The 21,769-nt window shown below is 35.6% G+C and overlaps 1 protein-coding gene across 1 annotated transcript in view; it reads right to left on the bottom strand.

Moving 5' to 3' along the window:
• The window catches only part of ODAD2 (outer dynein arm docking complex subunit 2), a 67,857-nt gene that overhangs the window by 10,835 nt on the left and 35,253 nt on the right, over nt 1-21,769 (bottom strand). The window contains exons 13-14 of the mRNA XM_041489011.1: nt 12,226-12,414; nt 11,428-11,649 (exon numbers count right to left, since the gene is read on the bottom strand). Coding sequence (XP_041344945.1) covers nt 11,428-11,649; nt 12,226-12,414 — 411 coding nt within the window. The remainder of the gene's footprint in view (nt 1-11,427; nt 11,650-12,225; nt 12,415-21,769) is intronic.

Raw genomic sequence — 21,769 nt, 5'->3', positions numbered from 1 at the left:
CAGAGAAGTGTGTTGTCAGCAGTTTGTGATATCAGCACTTACCGCCCTTCCCATTACCATTTATGAAGATCCTTTGGCTCCAAAACTTCATCCTAATTTCTAAACTTTGATTCCTGAGTTTTAAACAGTTATTTATCCTCTCTAGGACTCTGCCTTCTCATTACATTGCATTTTAACTTCTTTAACAGTTTTTGGTGAAGAGTGCTGCTCAATGCTCTCTTAAAATCCAAGCATGGTCAATTCCACCTTTCCAGACAGCAACAGGATTATTGCACACCAATAGAGTAATCAACTGCAAAATGCTTTGAGAAGCCAAAGACTAATAAAATATTCTCTACAACATGAATGTTCAGCAAATCCAGTGCCAAAGTATGATGGACTTTTTTTCAATATATACACACTCCCTTAGCCTATAATGCCTATGGAGTCCAGCAATCATGTCTCTCTGGAATTCTGAGAAGGAGTGGATCCAGTCTAATGAATGTTGTATTTGTGCAGATTGTACAGATACAATGTAAGAGATACAAAGAGCAAATAAACCTGGATTCATCCCACATACCTGTGGTCAAGGTGGACAGTAGACAAGAATTGGTGAAGGACAGGACCTTTAGACAGGCAATTTTGATTTTAGGTGTTCTAAAGACCTACTTCATATTTTAAACTTTTCTCTATTTCCACAGAGACCTAATTATGTATCTTATCCTAGTATTTGGAACTGTCATACCTGTACAGCAGCATGGAAACATGTTTATGAGTTGCTGCTTTCTCAATCCTATGTCATGGAAAAGTTGTTTTATTTTTATCTATACCTTCAATACAAATGCAATGAGTAGACTAGAATCAGCCTAAAGGCACCTTCTATCTAGCTTTACAGCTCCCCTAAATCCAAAGGTAACATGTAATTTACAGTTAGACTCTAATTAAAAAGTGTTACTGGCTAATAATATTCTCTCACTTTAACATTACATTCTTTACTTCAAAGCTTCCAGAGGTGAAGAATTATCATAAACCATGGCAAGAAATTCTGTACTGACTAGTAGCTGACAAATACAGCCAATAATTACCCTTAGAGATAAAAGCAAAATTAATTAAAATAAAAATTTTAATGACATTAAATCATATGAACCTTCACTTATAGTCCAGGAGAAGATACATTTTAGCTTTCATATGCAATTGATTGTAAAATGAGCATAATTGCATCAGCAATTCATATCCTGTCCCTGCCCTCACTCAAGTCAGGACAGAATTCTCATCAGGCTCGTGCTGCCTGGCAGCCTTGTCAGGTCTTCAGATTTGATGCCAAAGTACAGAACAGTGACCAGGAATATTAATCTAGAGTCCATCCCACAATCCACACACTGCAAATGGGCTTTTCCTTAGCATCTTTTCCTTGAAAGTGGTATCAATAAGTTGTCCTTATCACTTAAAAGATACCAGAGAGTGCACTTTGCAAAGGCAATATAAGAAAGATTACAATGAGTAGGGCTTGAAGCCAAACTGAACTGAGTGATTGGTTCTACAGGAAGAACTTTGTTCTTGGTATTTTTTATGTTCAGATTCTTTGAATAGCTCCCTACATACAAGGAAACTATTTTTGATCAGCTGAATGTCAAAAATAATTACCTGGCATTCTGTCTTTACACATTAAACCCAGCATCTCTTAATTAAAAAAACTAATTTTATATCTGACAGTTCAGCTAAGATACTATTCCATAAACATAAAAATATTTTAATGCTCTTCTTTCTTATTATTGCCAAATTAGAAAGAAATGATTCACACAGTCACAAGGATAAGACTGGTGCAGGGAGCTAAACAATTGCAAGAAGCTGCTCTGTGTATTTCTGTGGTTTGGAAATAGCGCCAAGTCAGAAGGAAAAGACATTCTCTGCATTTTCTAAAGCAAGATAAATACAGAAAAGAAATATAGATGAAAGATGGAACTGCTATCTGCAGATTCTGCCAGATTCCTTGGCTTTTTGGCACACCTATTGAAGCTGGCAGACTTAGCCAGTAGCAATCTTTTCCATTAAAAGGAGCAGCATATATTTTGATTTAACATACTTTGTTTGTGCATTTTTAAGCTTCAAAAATGTCTATTTAAATTTTTTTAATGATTCCTTCTGCACAGTTGGCTGCAATTGCCCTTATTTGAAATGGCTCATTTATCACTAAAAGAGCTGCAGGGCACAGCTACTGTTAAACAGCTCCAACAAATGTACAGCTTAGTGGGACAAGCTTCTTTTTATAAGACTAAAAGATGTTTAAAATGTGCCAAGAGGAGCTTTATGCCAGCCTCTAGGTTTGTTATCCAAATGTTACAAAATTAGAGATCTCCTGAAGCACAGAGTTTGGGCAAAAATAAGCTGATCTCCCTTAGGCTGCTGTTTTTTCCCATCCACAATCAGCCAGATTTTAACAGAACACTTGCTACATATCATAAACTTCAGTAATGTGAAATTTTGAAAAAGTAATCTAAAGTCTGAGGCTTCATCTATACTAAAGCCAAACTTCATTACCTTTGCCAATGGTGCAAAAGCAAAATGTTTTACATAAAAGTACCCTTACTTTATGAATGGTGACATTTTGCTCATTATGAAGGTAGAAGAGCTACTGGCTCCTGCTTCCTGAAACTAAAACTGTAAGCAAAATGTTTAAAGCAACCTGGCAGTTGCCAACACAATGGAAACTGGTGTAACACTGTCAATTTACATTAATCCTTCTGAAATGGAATAAAACACGACAGTATGTGACTTAGTTTATGGAATCTATTATATCCAAGATTTAAGTGTGATGTGATGTGATCAATACATTTGTGGGTAAAGGGATTTAGTATATTTTTGGTAGACAACAGACATGCAGAAATTTTGGAATCTAGTGCCCTCTTTCTTGATGTCCAAGAACTGTAACAACTGTTATAAAAAGCAACAGGCATCAGCTTGGAGTATGTGCCAGACACGCCGTATCTCCAGCCTGAACTGTGGAGCCTGAGCCGAGCAAACCATTACGGTTACAAAGGGGGTTTTCCTAAATGTAAAATTACAACATAAATATGTACATTGCAAATACATATTAGTATACCCCAATAGTATTATTGCACAGATATTACATTAAATACTTTGGATTGATTTATGAAGATATATTAAACCTTGCTTTATAATGTAAAACTCCATATTGTGCATTTAATGTTCTCACCAAAGACCCCCACAAGAAAACAATCAAACCCGTTGCCAAATTCTCCTAAAGAAGTGGGTGCCATTGCTTTTCCATTTAATTTTCTATACTCCAGATAAATATAGTATGTGATAAAAGGTTAGGTTTAGAATGTTTTCAGTAGAAATTACTAGTAATTGTCTTCCATATTTTTGTAATTCATATCTATTTATTTCACAAAGATGGTCTTATGAAAGTCTTTGAATATAAAACAGTTAGCCAAAACTTCTTGTAGGAATTTATGACTTTAGCAAACAATGACCAGTTTTCTGGAAGCTCTGCACAATAAATTACAGAAGCTGTATTTTTTAACACAGTCATTATAAAAACCTTCCAAATATGAAATCTACATTTCACAATAACTTTCAGAAATAGTGGTTAAACAAACGGATTTTATATCTTGGAATATCACAAGGGAAGAGAAGAGCCTAACCATTCTGCCACTAAGAACTGAACTCAAAAAGCACAGATACCTCCTATTATCTCCACACAGGATTCAGAAGATACATTATAGCTGTTATGCCTTCTTTGCCAAATGAACCAAAACCAATCTACCAACAAGCCCAAGGTTAACACATCCACACTCTCCCCACCTCCCTTCCCATGCATTTCTTGAGGCTGTTCCCTGATGAAAAGACAATTAAAAAAAATTAAAAGGTATGATTACACAAATCAAACTTGATTGTTAGGGCATGAGTGTCTTCTTTGCCCACTTTATTGTACCAAGCAGTTGAAATTTACTTTTCAGCATTCCTGGTGATGTTCTTATAAGCTTCCACACCTGATATTACAGAAGGCATCCATTAATATTTTGTAATATAAGAAAACAGAGCACTTCCATGTAGGGCAAATAATAGCATAAACCAGGACATAGAGAGTAAGGCTAAAGATCAGTTCTATGCATGGACAGGCTGGATAGACACTTTCAACAGTAAAAAAATATTAGAACATGAACAAAACCTCTGATCAGCTGCATTTCAGGTATGTACCTTAATCATTAGCCCAAAAAATAATTAGTTCTGTATGTACAATGGAACATGAACAGGATAAAATTAACTTTTTCATAGTGCAGCATAGAAATACATCTTTAAATTAATTAGGAAAATAAAAGCTGTTCAGAACAATGCAAAGCTAAACAGAGACTAATTTACTTTGACTTCATGTAGCCTTCAGCACAGGCACACACATGCAAAACCCTGACAACAGCACTAGTTATGGTTCCCATATGGTGTGAGTGCCTTAAAGTCTGGGTGACTGGCTACTCTCCAGTGGTTCTAGATTTTTACACAAAGTTTACAGTCAGTATTCATTATTTGTATTTTACTTAGGATGACTGAGTGGCAGTTATGAATTAGCAGTTTAAAAAATGTATCCTGGTTTGCTTAAACTATCAAATATGAACATATAAATATTTTACATAATTTTTCTAGCAGTTCTATCTGTTTGTTCACCTCCAGGTTCTTGTGTGTTACATTTAAACTGAAAGTTTTCTGGAGTCATCTTCTTCTCATGCAGGTAGACATCATTCCCTAGCAAGGTGAACCCCTTATCTGTATCAATACCTTTAAGCATCATCACAGTACACAGAAAAAAATACATAATAACTTCACTATTTCTCTAGCCAATTAGTTCAGAATTCAGGCAGAAATTTAAAGTCAAAACATCAAGGGATCCTTGTATAAGATATTGGAAATTACCTCAGTGGGACAATCTCCTTAAATGTTTTAAAGTATTCTTGGGTACCTGTAAAGGTAGAATTTCATTGGCAGGCAGAACAGGATATTTTAGCTTCAGCCTTTACAGTCCAAGCCACTGGCATTCTTTTCACAGACCTTAATAAACTTGTGTCTCTATAATTCAAAAGTATTTACCACTTTCTCAGCCAGTAAACTCCTTCAGTTTTCTAACGAGTCTTATCTCTGCCAAAGCTGCAGTCCTCTACTGTGGAAAGGCAATATTTTGTTTTAAAGGCATTACAAGAACAGTCACTGTGTTGGTCTCTGAATATCTTCCTTTCTAAAACAATAAAAAGCTTGAACACATTTTGTGGCTGCTTTTGAATTGTGAATTATTCTTTCAAAAATGAGAGCTAAGTCATTTGACATTTATAAAGTATTTTGACAAAAATTAAAATCTGATTTAATCACCTGAAAAAAAAAATCATCTTATATCACAATATCTAAATTCACTGGTGATTTTTTACTCCTGTGCATGAAGGCTACCATTATAGCATGCAAAGGTTTAACCTGTGGATCCATTTCCAGAAAGACATGAAAATCAAAGTAGAAAATTGGCCAAATACAAACTTTGAGGGGAATACTGTGGCCAAACAGAATAATGAAAATCTTTGATTTTCAAACAGAGCTTACACAGAAACAGGGAAGTTATTTTACCTGATTTAAGTATTCATGCAGATATTACTGGAATACTGAATTTTGTTCTGAAGTATGTTGTAATTCAGTCCAAAAAGGAAGATCAAAAATAAAAAATTCAGAACTGACACACAAATATAATTAAAGAATTCAAAAGACAGAAATTCCATCAGCGATTACACTTGCCTAGCTAATTAAAAATAAGACAATGCAATTTAATTTTTTTCAATAAGAATGTATATGAGAACACAAGTTATGTAGGGCTTGTCAGTTTACCAAGCAAAAATATCATACATGTAATTGCATAAGATAAAGCTAGACAAACCTTAGGCTACAAATAAGGTGCAAATGTTTTTATGGGGAAGGTATTTAACTACTGGAACAAGTTATGATGTCTCTGGTGGATTTTCCATTGCTGGAATTTTTTAAGTAAAGAGTCAGTGTTTTTCTAAAAGATATACTCTATTCCAAACAGAAAAAAAATGAAGCAATGTCTCTGGTTTGCATGAGCAAGGCTAGTCAGACTCAGTCATTAAAATGATCCTTCCAGTATTATAACATACAGACCTACAAGCATGTCATGTGAGAATAGTGTCCAGTTTACCAGACTATAATCTTATTTGGCCTTTTGAAATATTGGCATATTACCTCTCTTCCAGCCCTGCAACTTCCCCTGTACCACAAGCTTGCTGAAAATCAACATCCAGGAGGATATTAATTTAAATTTAGCTGTCTGAAAGCTAGCTGTTTAGTCTGAGCTAGTCACCTAGGTTCTTTCTACATTCAGTGGAGAAAATTAGGCACTTTTATGAGTCTATTCCTTGCAGATATCTTGGGCATCTATTTTCAGCTAGGATAAGTCTGCAGGTGTCTCTCTCTTTCCATTGCCTACAGAAGATGTCTTAGTTTAGACTACTTTAAACTTCATACCTAAAAGTGGCCAAAGTTAGATGAAAGGAATCCATCCTTAATACTCCAAAGATCTCTTTCAAAATCCTTGGATTCAAGTTAGTTAGATCCACTAATTTAAAACATCTGGCATTATTAGATCATACTCAAAGTGTGCTTCAGTTACGGCTGGGCAGATTGAGTTTCATCACCATCATAGCATATAAATTCAACTCATCTGTATTCTTCTAGGAAAAGAAAAATTAATATTTTTAATAGCTCTTTCTTATTGCACTATTATTCAGAATTCTGTCATTCCTATCTGATCATGAAATGGACTGTATGCTCATTTTTAAAAGTTCTCCACTGCCTTCGATGGGATTCACCCCATTAAACAGAGATACCTACAGCATAGATGTGCAGCTCTAACCTTTGAACCTGCACTGTCTTTACAGCCAAAGGAGACCAGAAAATATTGTCAGTAGAAACCAAGATGCCTTATCTTTGCATAAATGTCCAAATTAAAAGAGATGAAACAGTAAAAAAACTATTCTTCTTCCTTGAATATTATAAGAATTGGGATGACTATTTCAGTTTGGCATGTGCACTGTGTAAACATTTAAAGTTAAGATGAATTACTAATTTGATTAATTTTGTTCTTCCACAGCCTTTGGTGCTTATTTTCTCTTGTTCTTACTTTTTTCATTACTTTAGAAATCTCCTCAGAGACTTCGCAGAGTATCATTAGCATCATAATAAAAGACTGACCTCAACTCTGTAGATGATGAAGCCATTCAAACTTCCTAGGCCTTTTTTACACAGAAATCATCATCATCATCATCATCATCATCATCATCATCATCATCATCACCACCACTATCATCCACAAAACCAAATCCTTTATATCTCTTACAAAGTCAGAAATTAACTTCTGCAATAGCAGAAATTAACTTCCATAAGAGATTATCCATAAGAGATTCCTTCCATAAGAGATCACCTTCCTTCTTTTGCGAAGGAAGAATGACCAGGAATAATCAGCTGCATGTTTTTCACATTTATATACTTTGAATTTTTTTAATACTTGAAGCCTTTTAGAAGGTATATTATGAGCAGTTGCATGGGTGCCTGTCCTATCACACCCCCATCCTCACTAACTCACTTCAGAAACAATCCAAATCTACAGCTTGCCAACATAAGCAAGAAAAAGAGTGACTGTAGCACAGAGTAGCATTGTATTATCTTGACATGGTCTGTAGGAAAATGACTTAAATACTTTTTGGCATCTTCTGATGACTTTACTTCTTCCTTTAAAACATGTTTACACTCATCTTTTCACTACTAAAGTAACTGCACTTCCTTAGTCTCCCATTTCCTCCCCAGTCATTTTACAATTTTTCTTACAAGGGCCTCCCTTGTAATAAACCTGTACTCTTCAGCTCACAGACTTCTTTTTCATGAACAAGCTTGATTGTTCTAAGGTTTCAGCAGCAGGCAAATATAGGTGGACATCATTGTTTCTCTGCAATAGCTTTAAGGAAAATGTTCTGCTGTTTCCATGAGTGGTGATGGCTTGGTGCTGCTTTCAGTTGCCTGTGAACTTTCCTATTTCTCTTCTCTTATTTTCTCTATAATGGTCACAGTCTCCAAGTATAAAGAATGTTGCCTGATATTCCTGTTATCTCAGTTGTAAACTGCCAAACCCTCACTGGATTTCTCTTCTTCCTTGGTTTCTGAATGACTGTCCCCAATCTTGAATTCAAACTGATACCTGTTCCTTACTCTGATGTCTATCAATTTCTCTTGCTGTCTTGCGTTCCACAAGTCATTACTGCATCTTTGAAAATGCAAATCTATTTTCCAGCACAGCCATGAATTTTTACTTGAGAAAGAGGAAATATGTTCTGGTGTTTGGTAGAAAGAAAACATTTATTCATCTGTCACAGGTCATAACCATTGTTCCATTCCCAGTCATAAGAACATTGATTGTAGAACTGAACATAAAAGATTAACTTCATAAACTGCCTTTCTAAACTTCCTCCAAAATCCCTGTTTGTCTCCTTGTAATTTCACATGGCAGCTGACATACACCAGTGACTTCCCAAGATTTTTATCATATAGACCCACCTGACAAAATTGAATGTATTTTGGGTGCAGTTACAAATAGGTGAAAATATCCAACACTGGTTCTCTCTCACTGTTGTTTTGTGATTCGCAAATAATGTTAGAAGCAGTAGCAAAATGTGAAATACAACACTCTGATTGGAATTATTTTCTGTTTATAAATTTATTACTAGTTTCCTGGACAAAAACATGTATATACACATTGAATAGGGAATGGTCAGAAAGTCTAATGCTTTGAGAAAGTCTCTGACCAACTGTTAAAGCACTCAGCAACTGTGTCATTCACACAGGCTAAATGTTTCCCTGAAGCATCACACATTCTTTGTACATGAACACAGCACATGAACATGTGCTGAAGAACACCTGGGATTAGGCAACCCAGCCGCAACTACAGAGGCTGTGACATTAATCCAACCGTGCATGATCACTGAAACACCAGATATCTGGTAAAAGATGAAAAAAAAAAATCAAACAAATCCAAATAAGTTTCCTAAAAAAAATACGATCATTCCTGGAATAACCTGTACAGAACATGTGCTGAAGAACACCTGGGATTAGGCAACCCAGCCGCAACTACAGAGGCTGTGACATTAATCCAACCGTGCATGATCACTGAAACACCAGATATCTGGTAAAAGATGAAAAAAAAATCAAACAGATCCAAATAAGTTTCCTAAAAAAATATGATTGTTCCTGGAATAACCTGTACGTAACAACCTCTATATAAGCAAGGCACAAAATGGCTAACTATCTCTTGTTGCAAAGTCTTTTAAGGCTAAACTACCCAATTAAGAACTGACACCTAGATTATTTTCCCTTTTAACCTAATAACTGAGCTCTCGAAGCCCGCAATGTGGACTTTTCTGTCCAATTACAAAATACCATCCAAACCCATGAAGCAGAAGGAAGAAGAAAGTAAAGAACAACAACCTGTCTGCACCTTAAAACCTCCATCTTGCCTCATACTTATTACTATATTCTAAAACCTCTAAGTTTTCCACCCTGTGATATTACACACTTGTAACCAACTACACACCTGTAATCCTAGTGCTATTAATAAAGTTTAGAAACCTTCTCCACAGCCTCAGGTCAAATGCAGTGCTCTCTTGCGAGTCTGTGCCTTTCAGCACAGAAAGTTTAAAATTCTCAGCATCCAGGGCTCCAACAGTGCTGCAACTACTGTATCATCCGTGTTGTGCAGACCAACTGAACAGGCCAGGCAAGACTCAGCCCTGTACTGACTCGAGCGTTTCTGCAATTAAATCTAGACCCACTCTCCTCGCCATCTGGGAATGCCTGTCTAGCCTTTCTGAAACTCCAGTTATTGGTTCTTGATGGCAATTCCAATAGTGCCAGCAAGGCAGTCAAGCTCTTAAGTGTTGGTGCATTGGTCATCTGTGCCCTGAGCTGTCATGGTGCATGTGTTGATTTGCTCCATGATCTGCTCAGATCTGGCAACACAGAACAAAAGCACTTGGACCAGCACATTTGGAAAATGCAGAATATTGTGAATAATAAAAAACATTATTTTTTAAAAATATTTTTCTGTACATCCCTATTTATCTGGAAGCACAAATTAATGTTTTTATTAGTCCAAACACTTTAATTAAGACTGAAAAATAAAGGTGAACCTAGAGTGAGGTGGAATTATTCTAGAAGTGCATCATCAGAATCAGTGCACTGCAACTTATAAAACCTGAAATCTAATAATAATAAAATGAAAGAAAACAGATGACAGAAGCTCAGAAAATGGATTGTGTCAGTTGAACACAGAGAGAAGCAAGATGAAAATTCAACAAATGCTAATGCTTTAGTACAGCATATATCCCAATATATAGCCAATATATGTGACTGTGATAGGAAGGTGTTACTCTCCAGTGCTGCAAGGGTAGCTCACATTTGAGTAAGTTCAAGTACTGGGCCTTAAACTGAATATTTAAGTATTTTTGACCAGTGGATCCTTTAAAGCCAACAGTGCACAGGTGAACGCATGATAATTCAGGACCATTAACTGTGCCAGAACTGAAACTGCTCACAATGAAGTACACTACCATAAATGCAGGCATAAATCAACATTAATAATAACATTGCACTATAAGTCAACTCTTACTGTAAATACATTTAGCTGAACATGAAGTAAAATGAAAGGTCTGCATACAGTGAATCTTTCAGGGAATTTATGAAAATTGAGAACTCCTAGTATCTCTGTCTCTAAAGCCATAATGCTCATCTCTCCTGTGCCAAAGAGTAACTCTTCTGCCTTCAACTAGTAAGACAACACTTTGCTAAAAAACATTTTTGAAAGAAAATTTTGTTCTAAGATCTTTGCAGAATGTTATTATGCTTAACTCCTAAAATAAGAATTTTATAAGTAAATTAAGAATTCACCAAAACAGCTCCAGGTAAACTAAGCCTTTGTATTATGGTATCTTAATTTGTCCCCAAATCCAGTTACACTCAATGTCTAGGTGGCCTACTGCCATATTAGGCAAGCATCCATTAAGATAACCCAACTTCTTTAGCAAATGTCACTTGAGAATGACAAAATGATGTCATGCCACCAGCAACAAGCAGCATAGGTCAGAGTTGAGTACTCTAAAGGTGAATGTCCACATCATACTTCCATTCTCAAAACCCACCTCGCTGTAATATTTTTGACATCAAAATCCTGTTTCCTAATTCACTAATTAACCAAATATTTTTAGGATAAAGTTTAGAAAATTTAAGATACACAGCAGTATTCAAGAATTATTTCAAATTAAAGATGTCTTTTTTTGACCATGCCAAACCTCTTCAATAGCTTGAGTCCCAAGTAAGAAAAAACTTCCACCTCACCTTCACCACTCCATTTTCATGCATGATGACACAGTTGTTGGGATCCTCTGAAAGTTGATATAAAGCCAGAGCTGTAGCTCTATGAACTAACGGATCCTTTGCCTTCAAGTAACGTGCTAAAGGAGCCACAGCCTTGGTCTCTCCAAAGGCAACTCTGTTGCTGCCCCACTTGCAACAGTGGGCAATGGCCTCTGCTAAGTGACGTCTTAACTTGTTATTGTTCTGAAGAAGGTAAAAACATAACAAATGAAAGTCAACACACAACAAAAAAATTCATCGGAAAGCAGAATTCCCACAGATCTTTAAGGCATCCCAATTTAATTGCAGTACAATTAAAATTGGAGACAGCTGTAAGGCATAGAGCTATTAAAGTCCCTTAATATTCTTTTTATAGCAAGTGCTGTGAATTTTTATATTGTTTCAAATGCACTTTTAGACTGACTGGAAATTAGATAATATAGCAATAAAATGTAAAATATAGCCCCATCAGTGAGATTCTTCTACATGTTTGGATTAATTGTTTTCTCAACCTTTTGTGCCTTTCTCATACAGCAGCTGCACCTCTCAAAAGCAATATTCTGCAACAGTAACTATTAAAATGAAGCTCCTCTTCCAAACCAATTTTAGTAGCAGACACAGACTGTTTTGATGTCCAATATACATCCCAAAGAGGAATGACGCTACAGCCCTTCCTTGTAACTGCTGCAAAATATACTGCTCTTGTCATAACCCTTCAGTTGGGCATAATGCAGTCTGAATTAAGAAATGCTTTTTATGAAACCTTTAAATGTTACTTACTGTGTTTGCTAGCTTGGACAACAGAGGAACAACTCCATGATCTGTCATAACAGCTAAGTTTTCTTGATCTTTAGCTATATGTGAAATGGCTGCACATACACTTGTTAAAACTTCTTTATCCTTCGATTTTAGCAAATTGACTATCAGTTCCAAGCCGCCAACAAACGATCGAACCATCTCCCCAGAATTCTAAATGAGAATCAAAAGAAACATCGTTTTAAAATATTCAATCAGTATTTATATGCAAATGTTTAACAAAGAGATTGCCATGACATATTCATTCAAAACTGCAGCTATTGCTGTGTTGCCTTCACCAAAGAATATGGCTATTTGGAACTTGGAGCTCTTTTGACTGACATGTGAGAGTTAGACTGTTTTACATACCACTTAACAGGCAGAAATTCAGTGCCTAAATAAAGGTATCTATCATTTTTCATACCGCAAGGTATAAAAAATCTCCAGCTGTCACTTTAGAAGGGTGCAAGTCTCACTTATCAGTAATATCAGAGTGGCCAGATGGGCGCCTTGCACACCTCAGGGCATCTAACACAGCAACAGACACTTTAGGCTCTCAAAGTGTCTCCTGTTTCCTACATTTAGTCTGACAGCTAAGACAAAGGAATGACAACATTATTTTCTTGTATCAATGCCAATGAGTATTCAGGAATATTTAAGAGGAAAAGTTACACAAGTCATGACAGCAACTGTGGGAGAATCATGGTGCACCTCAGAGTATGAAAAATCAATGTAAAATGTGAATAAAGGACACAAAAAAGACCCTGGAAAAATGTCTAAATTTGCCCATAAAAATGAAATAGAAACAGCATACCTGGATCTTGAATACAGTGGGCAGATCTGGTCCATTTTTCAAAAAGTTATCATAACATTAAAAAATGTTTAGAGAAAGACAACAAGGATAATCACTGGTAGGAAACTGTTCTGCAGAAGGAATGACTAACCAACAAGAACACTCAAGGTAATAAAAGAAAAAGAAGGAACAGTTTGATATAGATGTACAGAAGCTTGAGTAGAGTGGGAAAGGCACACCAGGATCTCTCTTCTAGGAGAAGAACTGGGATCATCAGATGAAATTAGTAGGTGGCATGTTCAGAATCAAAGTTGTGTTTAAATAATGTACAGTTGAGAAGTTGAAAGTCCTTGGAGCAGGATTGCAGTGGCTTTCAAAAAATTTACATGTTAGGCAAATGCAAAGAAAACAAGAAAATTCATTAAGGGTTATTCAGTATGAAAGTATTCTCTCTGATTTAGAAATTTCCAGAGCACAGACTTCTTGAAGTGATGTTATGGTGGCACATTGGCATTGGACAGTCTGGTGTCAAACTCTTATTACACTGGAACAAGTCAAGTGGTGAAATGGCTGGCAGTAACCTCATAGGATAAATTTCAGCTTGTGCTCCTCAGTGATGATAAATGTGCAGGGATGGAAAGAAAGGTCTGCAAGTGGAATTACTTTTATTTGTTTCTTTCAACAGGTCAATAGGAGAATTTTGAATGAAAACTACTAGACACTCTACTGAAACTTTTTGGACTTCATGTAAGTGCAAACATGGATTATATGAACTTTCCTAGGGCTAGGGAGTGACCCTGAAGACCAAGCATGGTTTTGATTATATTTATTTCTTTTGGGGGGCTGATTTATGAACAGAGTAGGGTCCAACTGTATTGTGTTGGTTTTGCTGAGCAAATCCATCAAACCATGGACTTGGTAAATGAAGATTTCATAAGATGCTGCAGTTTCATCTTTTTTTAGTTCTAGGTCTAAATGTCAAACAGAACTCTTAGCTGTGATGTTTCCTTCTCACAGAAAGCAAAAGCAGTGGGCAGGCCCATTGGGAATGAAACATTTTTTGCCACAGGCAGAACAAATCTTGAGACTGGAAGGGAAAGCTTAAAGCCAAACTGTGTAAGGGTAAAAAACAGAAGCCGAAGTATGTGGAAAAAGGGCAGCATCCAAGAGTAAACTTCATGCAAAAGTCCTAAAAACCCCCAAAATGAACACATAACAGAAGTCCTTATCGAAATTAAAATAGAATCTAAATTCAGAAGGACAATACAGGTTTGTGGCTCAGAAAAGCAGTTAAGAAAGCGAAGGAGGGGCGACGCTCTGCCACTTTATTACCATGCGAGTTGCATGCAGAGGAAGATGGGCTTACAGGGGGTTTCCCACGGATACACCAGCATAAATGTTCCTCTATAATTGCTAGTGTATGCATACCACAATGTAATGCATCTACAGACAATCACCTGAATTAAAACACTGTTTGTTCATATCAGCTTTCATGTTTGTCTTGAAATTTTAAAATTCAACCCATGGCAATATGTAATGGGTTACTGAGAAAGCTTTCTACACACAAATTTTCTTACCTACATGTAATCAAGGGCTAGAAGTTAAATTACCAGACACGGGAGAAGAAAAGAAAATTAAATATTTTATATTTACTTCCAAACTTTGAAGGTCACTACAGCATTACCTTGTGTATAAATATTGCCTCAAGAGATGAGAATTCTTCTGTTCAACAGGTAAATGCTACAGTGCAAGGTCTAAGATTTGAAAGGGCCCTGAACATTATTCTGTGTTTCTGCATGGTTCAGATACCTCCATATTCCTGCTTTTGAAGGATATTCCATGAAGAGATAAAATAGCCTTTATCTCATCCTAATGAACCAATACCAAGATTTTATACCTGTACATATTTTCTTTCCAGGTGATTATAGCCCTATTTGTTGAATTTCTCTTCTGACAAGCTTATACTTTCCACATTTTGTACTGGAGTACATCCCACTAAAGTCATGGAATAACATATAAACAATTCATCAGTAAGACAAAGAAATGAGTTTCAATAATCATTTGTGAAACCAAGTAAACACAAGGACAGAGCTTTCTACCAGTGATGAAAAGCAGAGGGAAACTGCAGAAACCACATGTCAGGGAAGTTTCCCAAATGTGATTGTGGGTGTAGTCTGGTGGTCTGTGCAAGACAAAGAGAAAAGCAAAACAGCAAGAAATTTGAAGAACAATGAGCAGAAAGAAGGACCAAAATGAGAGCTTTAAAATCCATTATGTTATGTACAAGATTTCTTTTTTTTTGCAGAAACTTAAACAACATTTTTTGTATCGTTTAAGCAAAACCACACACTTACTTTGTATAATATATTTCTAAACTGAAATATGTGTATTTATTATATTCAACTGCCATACCTCAATATTTCAAAAAGAATTTATATTAATGTGCCTGTAATTGCAGAGGCCACAACTGAATTCTTCTGAATCTATGTTCTTTGCATGAATGATCAGGTACTGCTCACAGTGTAAAGTAACTTCTGTGATTTTAGTTTTCAAATACTCTCAGGCATTTTCATTTTCATTTCATCTGCTTTTATTAACGTAAGAGAAAAAGAATATATAACATGTCTTTGGAAATACTTCTTTAATTTCTGTTTCAATTACAAAAAAATGCAATCTTTAAATTTCACCTTCTAAATTAATTGACAAACAGCTTACTTTGTTGGACAACTCAAAAGGTTTGTAATTTCCAGCTATAGATGTGTGTTTAGCTTTCATATTTATCTGTACCATAATTTATCCACATGTCCCACTTCCTTAACAATTGTAACAAAATCTTATTTATTGGTTGTCCTAGCAAGGTTATTCAGATAGAATTAGGTAGGAAAAAAACTGTTACGAATAAAGCCTAAGAAACTGTCTTTATAAAGAAAAACACTGATAAAATCACTGACAAGCAATACACCAGATAATTTTACTGTATATATCTGTGTACACATGGTAACGATAAGCTGAATGCATCTGTTTTAACAATATTTCCTGAGCTGACCAAATTAAGAGGTCAAACACAAAGACACAGAAGTCATAAAAACATTAAAAAGAAACTGAAAGGGGGAAGAAGGTGTGGTTGTACTAACAGGAGATATCTTAATTTTATATCTTCATCATTATTATACCTTTTAGTGCAACATTTAACCTGAGATGACACATGAAAAAACATGGATTGTTAAATTACGTTTCAAGTGGCTAAAGAAGAAAGGAAGAGATGACAGAATCCTTCATGACTTCATGTGACCACATCTTCTAAGTAGTGCAGAGTGAAGCTTTTATCCTCAGAAAGTATGAGAAATACTATTTTAAAATTGGATTCAAGGGGAGGAGTTTGCAATCTCAAGCAGTAAAACCGCACCTATCTGGCATAGATGCTGAGGCCAGGAAAGTTACCTGCAGTGTCAATAAAAGCCTCATCCCCCTACTCTTATTACATATTTGCATCTTGCTGGCCTGCATGACTATTAACAAGATTCAGTTAACTTTCTCTTTTCACTTACATCTATACTGGCTTCAGCCAAGAGCAAAAATACTGTGAGACAGACCAGCCTTGCAGTTTTTCTAATCAAGAGCAGAAACTATTATGGAATTTGCAGGACTTGATCTTTGTGGTACTTATACAAGGAGAACATTTGGGATTTTTGCATTTTCTCACCATCATATTCTATGGTTTTTGTGTTTATTTTCAGTAAGTAAATAAAGTTCATCGGTCTTAGGTTGAGACATACAGGAATTGTAGAAGAACTACAGGCTTCTTTCATAACATAATTTCCTTCTTATTTCTTCCAAAGTGAAAACTGTTTTCTTTATTTGAAAGATTTAAAGCTAAACATGTTATTACAAAAACACATTGTGTTTATCTTTAAAATATACTCCACTTGAAAGATAAAATTTCTCCACTAAAAACAAGTACTATTTCACTCTCAGGACACTTTAAAAAGCTTAAGGAGTCAAAGCTAATTTGACAAATTGAATTACTTTCGCACAAATAAGTGAGGGTATGGCTGGGCAAACAAATTTTAGCTATCAAGAGTCACCTTTAAACTACGTTTTCTTTAATGAAGGAAATTTTTCCTTTCCATTTGCCATTCCCAACTGAGTAACTTCTCATTCTAGTGCACAAACCAATTTAAAATTCAAAATAAAGAAATGGAAAGAAATTTTTATATTACAGCTGCTTAGTGAAAAAGAAAAACAAAATTTATATAAGGAAGTTACTATTCATTGTTCTTACTAAATAACTCAATGGCAATATTGATAAAATTGCTTTATATTTTAAGGCTAATTTTATTCCTGTCTATACAGTTATGGAGGCTTCCACTGTTGCAGAACAGATGAAGAAGCATTTCTAAGATGAAACTACTTCCCTACATCTCACAACTTTTCTTCTGTGAGAAAATGCAATGTATTGGGAAAACAACAGCAGACAATGAACATGGATTTTCGTATCCTCTTCACCTTGAAGAAGCAACTAAAGCCAAAGCAGCAAAGCAGAATTGCTTTGACACGGTTCCAATGCTACTCTATAGGCTGTAAGAGTAGAATTCTTCTTCAGAATTTTTTTTCTCTCTTCAGGGATTTGATCATCGCACACTTGGCAACTGTACTGCCCTTGACACTTTCAAGAAACCAAAGTGAAGTCAATTATCCAGGAATACAGCCCAAGAAGGCATGCAATGCAAGTTCTCTAAAAATGTCAGGGGGAAAATGTCTACCTAGTCACTAATGCAACTTTTAGTAGTCCTTTCTGTTGTTTTCCTTACTTTTCAGTCTGGCAGATTATACCTGAAGTTCAGTACTGGGCATGTGCCAAAATCCTTTTTTTTTTTTTTTTCCCCCCACATAAGAAGTGAAACAATGAATATCAAAGTCCTTTGATGCCACACTTGTCTCAATTATGTCTGATGCCACAGTTGTCTCAATTATGTTAGATTATTTTGAGGAACATTTAAGTAATGGATGTATGAGAAACAAATAACACTGAATAACTAGAAGAAAACATTATTTCAATTGTTTTTGGATTTAATTGAATTCAAATGTGTCTAAGCAAACTTTTTATAATCATTAATAGGTTTATGAGATAGTCATCACTAATACGTAACTTAATATTGTAGAAGTGCTGACAGCAATATTAGAATGTTTCAAGGATGGTGTAGTTAAACAATCAAGTCAGTGACAACACAAACTAAGAAGTTGCTAAAACAGTAATTGCTTGTCTTTGCATGTCTGGCATGGTTCCAGAAACAGAGTGGGATATAAGAAGGCAATCATATCATGTTGTACCACTCAGCATTACAGACCACTGAGAATCTGAACAAGCAGCATCAAGTATAAAATATGTTTTAGTTCAGCCAAAAGTTTCATCATTTGATAAAATGATTGCTTGAAATCTCCTGGTATATATTATGTAGCAAATGAAACAATGATCTCCATGCTCTTTTCCTGCTTTAAGACCTATGGAGGTCCCAGTGACAAGTGAGAGGGTAAAGAGAGGAAAAAAGTGACAGGGACAAAAAGGAAGGGTGGAAAAAAAATTAGAGGAGGATGGCGTTTAAACCTTTTCTAGATTTTCAAAATCAAATTAGTGAATCAGATTTAAAAGTAAAGAAGCTACACAACAAGCTGTTGACTAGCATGTGTAGCTGTTAATAAACTAAGCTACAAGAAAAGCTGGCCAAATATTTTCCAGTGGAACAGTATTCCATCAAAAAATGCTAATGGAATGGAATAAAAACCTTCCACAAGAACACAATGACTTCTTGAAAAGTTTTGACAGAAACCAGGCAGAAAGGCAGGCTAAATAACCAACATGTCTCTTCATCTTCTCTCTTGTCAGCCAGATGGCTGATGAGTAGCCTGCCAGGCTCCTTGGCTTCTAGTTTTCATAGAATCCTTGACTTCTTGCCTGATGGGCTGCCAAACAGCTGGAAATCCAGGTCTCCAGGAGCTCCTAAGCTTTCTGGCTTCTTGTGGTCTCCAAGCTATCAGGCAGTTGCTTTGCATGGAACTCGGGGCCCAAGTCTCCTGTGTGAGTGAGATACAGGCTACACCCTTTGCTTCCCGGCTTCCACTGTTGTGTGTTTTACAGAAACTGGACTCCTATATTTGTAGACATTAAAGACCTCAGGGCAATTTTTATTTCAGTCCATTTAGGATCTCCACCGTGTCTGCAGGAGGCCCAAAGAACTCTTGAGAGTCAGTTCACTTAACAAGGCAGCCAGTGTCAAGAGTCATTGCATGAGCTGGTTCTGTACATACCCTGCAAGCACAGCAGTCACTTATAGATTCACCAAGCCAGGTCTGGATTCCTGGGCTTCCTAAATCTCTGAGGTCCCTTGTTCTCTGAAAGGCTTCAGAAGCAAGCAAAAAACTCCTTTTTGTCTCTCTTATGGTATGCTTTTGATGCTTGTTAATAAAAAATGCTTAAAAATTTGGAAGATCTAAATCCAGATACCAGGGAGTAAAAACTGCATCAAATGAGAGCAAATACAGAGAAGTAGGTATGACAGAGGCAAAAAATTCTAATGTCTAGAGAAAACAAATAGAAAAATGGAAAGAGAGCAGTAAGAGTATTAAGTTTGAACCAAGGTTTCTGTGTAAAATTGCAAGAAGCACAGCAAGGCAAACAAAGAAATTGGAAAATGCTGTACATACACAACCAGGGAATTTTGACATTTAAGGCTTAACCCAAGAACGGTACAAAAACAAAAATGCATTGGTAGTACTTAACTAAAATATTTCAAATGTAAAACAAAGGAACAACAGCGTGCAGTATGGAGCACAATTATCTTTATACACTACAGTTTTAAATAAGTAAAATGTGCAATCAAAGCATCTTAATGTATTTAAAACAGCAAATGGTTTTACTGTTTTTTAAATATTAGAAGAATTTCCAACTTCAACTACATTTCTTTGTTATTCTTAGAAAATAAATGCTCTCTGTGGTTTTATACATATGGTTATGTTAAACTTTCCATAACAAGGAAAATCTATATAAGAATAGGTCATCAGCAACATATTTTCTACCCATAGGTTAACTCTAGGCTGGTTGGCTGCAAAACTCACTTCCTCGTTATATAACACTGTTGCAGGACTGAACACTAATTGACCTTCAAACATACCCATTTAATGACCCTTCCCTCTTAAACCTGGTTTCATTTTGGGGTTTTTTGTGTCAGCATGGGCATTCTCTTTCCCCTTATGAAATAAATACACAGACAACTTTAGATGTCTCATCTTTCATCACACCCCTGACAGTCTCCTGTAGAACTGAAACCACAATATATCAGAAAAAGGCGATATGTCATTCCACAAGTAAATTTTAAGAAAACAGAGTAACTTTCTCTATCTTGTCTTTCAAATCAGTCTCTGACTCTTTACTTAAATTATTTTGACAGACAAAACACAGCACTGTAAGAGCTACTGAGAAATAATTAACTCTACCCTAGCTGAAACCAGGACAACTCTATACATAGATGGCTTAATGAAGTTGAGAAAGCCTCACACTTGTAGCTATAATAAGGCTGAAACTGCAACTTGAAAGTTTATATGTAGGCACATGGGACAGAAAAACACAATGCCTGATATTGCCATTTGCAATTTAATGTTTGCACCCAAAACTCTATTAAATATGAGGACAGAAAATAACCTAAGTTTTTTCCCTTTTCTTTTTTTTCTTTTAATTTATTTGAAGATTCTAGTAGAAACTTCCTCTGTGAGGAAATAGGAGTTTTCATACAGACTCAAGTTGGCAGTGTTCCTTTTATTGGCACAATGCATTTGGATGATTTTTATAATAGCCCAAATTACATCTTTGTAGAATTTCTCCAAATGTTTATGTTTGGGCTGATGTATGTTGGGAGAACATTACAAGTACTGTTTTTCAAAGAAGCATCATAACCAAATATTGCTGTTCCAACATCAACAGAGTTGAGTAGACTTCTCTTACTCATTTTTCATAATCATTTGTATTTCTTGGACAGTGCACTTACACTTTGCTACTAGCAATGTGCCTGCAGCAGTAACTTTTCCTTTAGGAAGTAAGGAACTAATTAATAAGAATCTGCTTCTATTAAGATAATTCCTTTAATTCCTTTGAAACAAACAATATCACTTAGCTACATCATACTGATAAAAATTCTATGGAAAGTACTCTTAAACAGATTATGGTGAGAGTAAGCATGAAAAAGAAGCATGTAATCACATACTACAAAATAACTGCCCTATCAGAATGTTTGATTAGCTTCTAAGATTTTTTAAATACAGAAAATAACCTTTTAGTTGGTAGTAAAATGAAAATATCTGTGCAGAAAAATGGATGCCGTATTATATTGTTATAAAAATTTGTTTATGATACTACTAACAAATTCAATTTCATCTGTGAACCTCCACAACACAGAAGAAAACCATTACAGCTTCCACAAAAGAACACAAAAAGAAAATGGATTCCATTCTTACAGCTATTTGAAACACAGTTTGCAGTCCCAAGTACAGGCTTAGAAAGACCAGAACACACATAACCCTTTAAAGTCATGTACTTATTGCTGCTTTTGAATCAAGCACTGCATAAACCAAACTGCTCCTTGGCAGATCGTGTAAATTGTTGAATAATATTAACTTTGAACAAAAAAAAAAAAAACAAATTCTCTTTAGACGAAATAGTTGCTGCACTTCCTCAGTGTGGCTGGA

This window comes from Pyrgilauda ruficollis, unplaced genomic scaffold, assembly GCF_017590135.1.
Source record: "Pyrgilauda ruficollis isolate IOZ18807 unplaced genomic scaffold, ASM1759013v1 scaffold12, whole genome shotgun sequence".
Classification (NCBI taxonomy): domain Eukaryota; kingdom Metazoa; phylum Chordata; class Aves; order Passeriformes; family Passeridae; genus Pyrgilauda; species Pyrgilauda ruficollis.
This window is presented reverse-complemented; position numbering and strand designations above follow the sequence as displayed.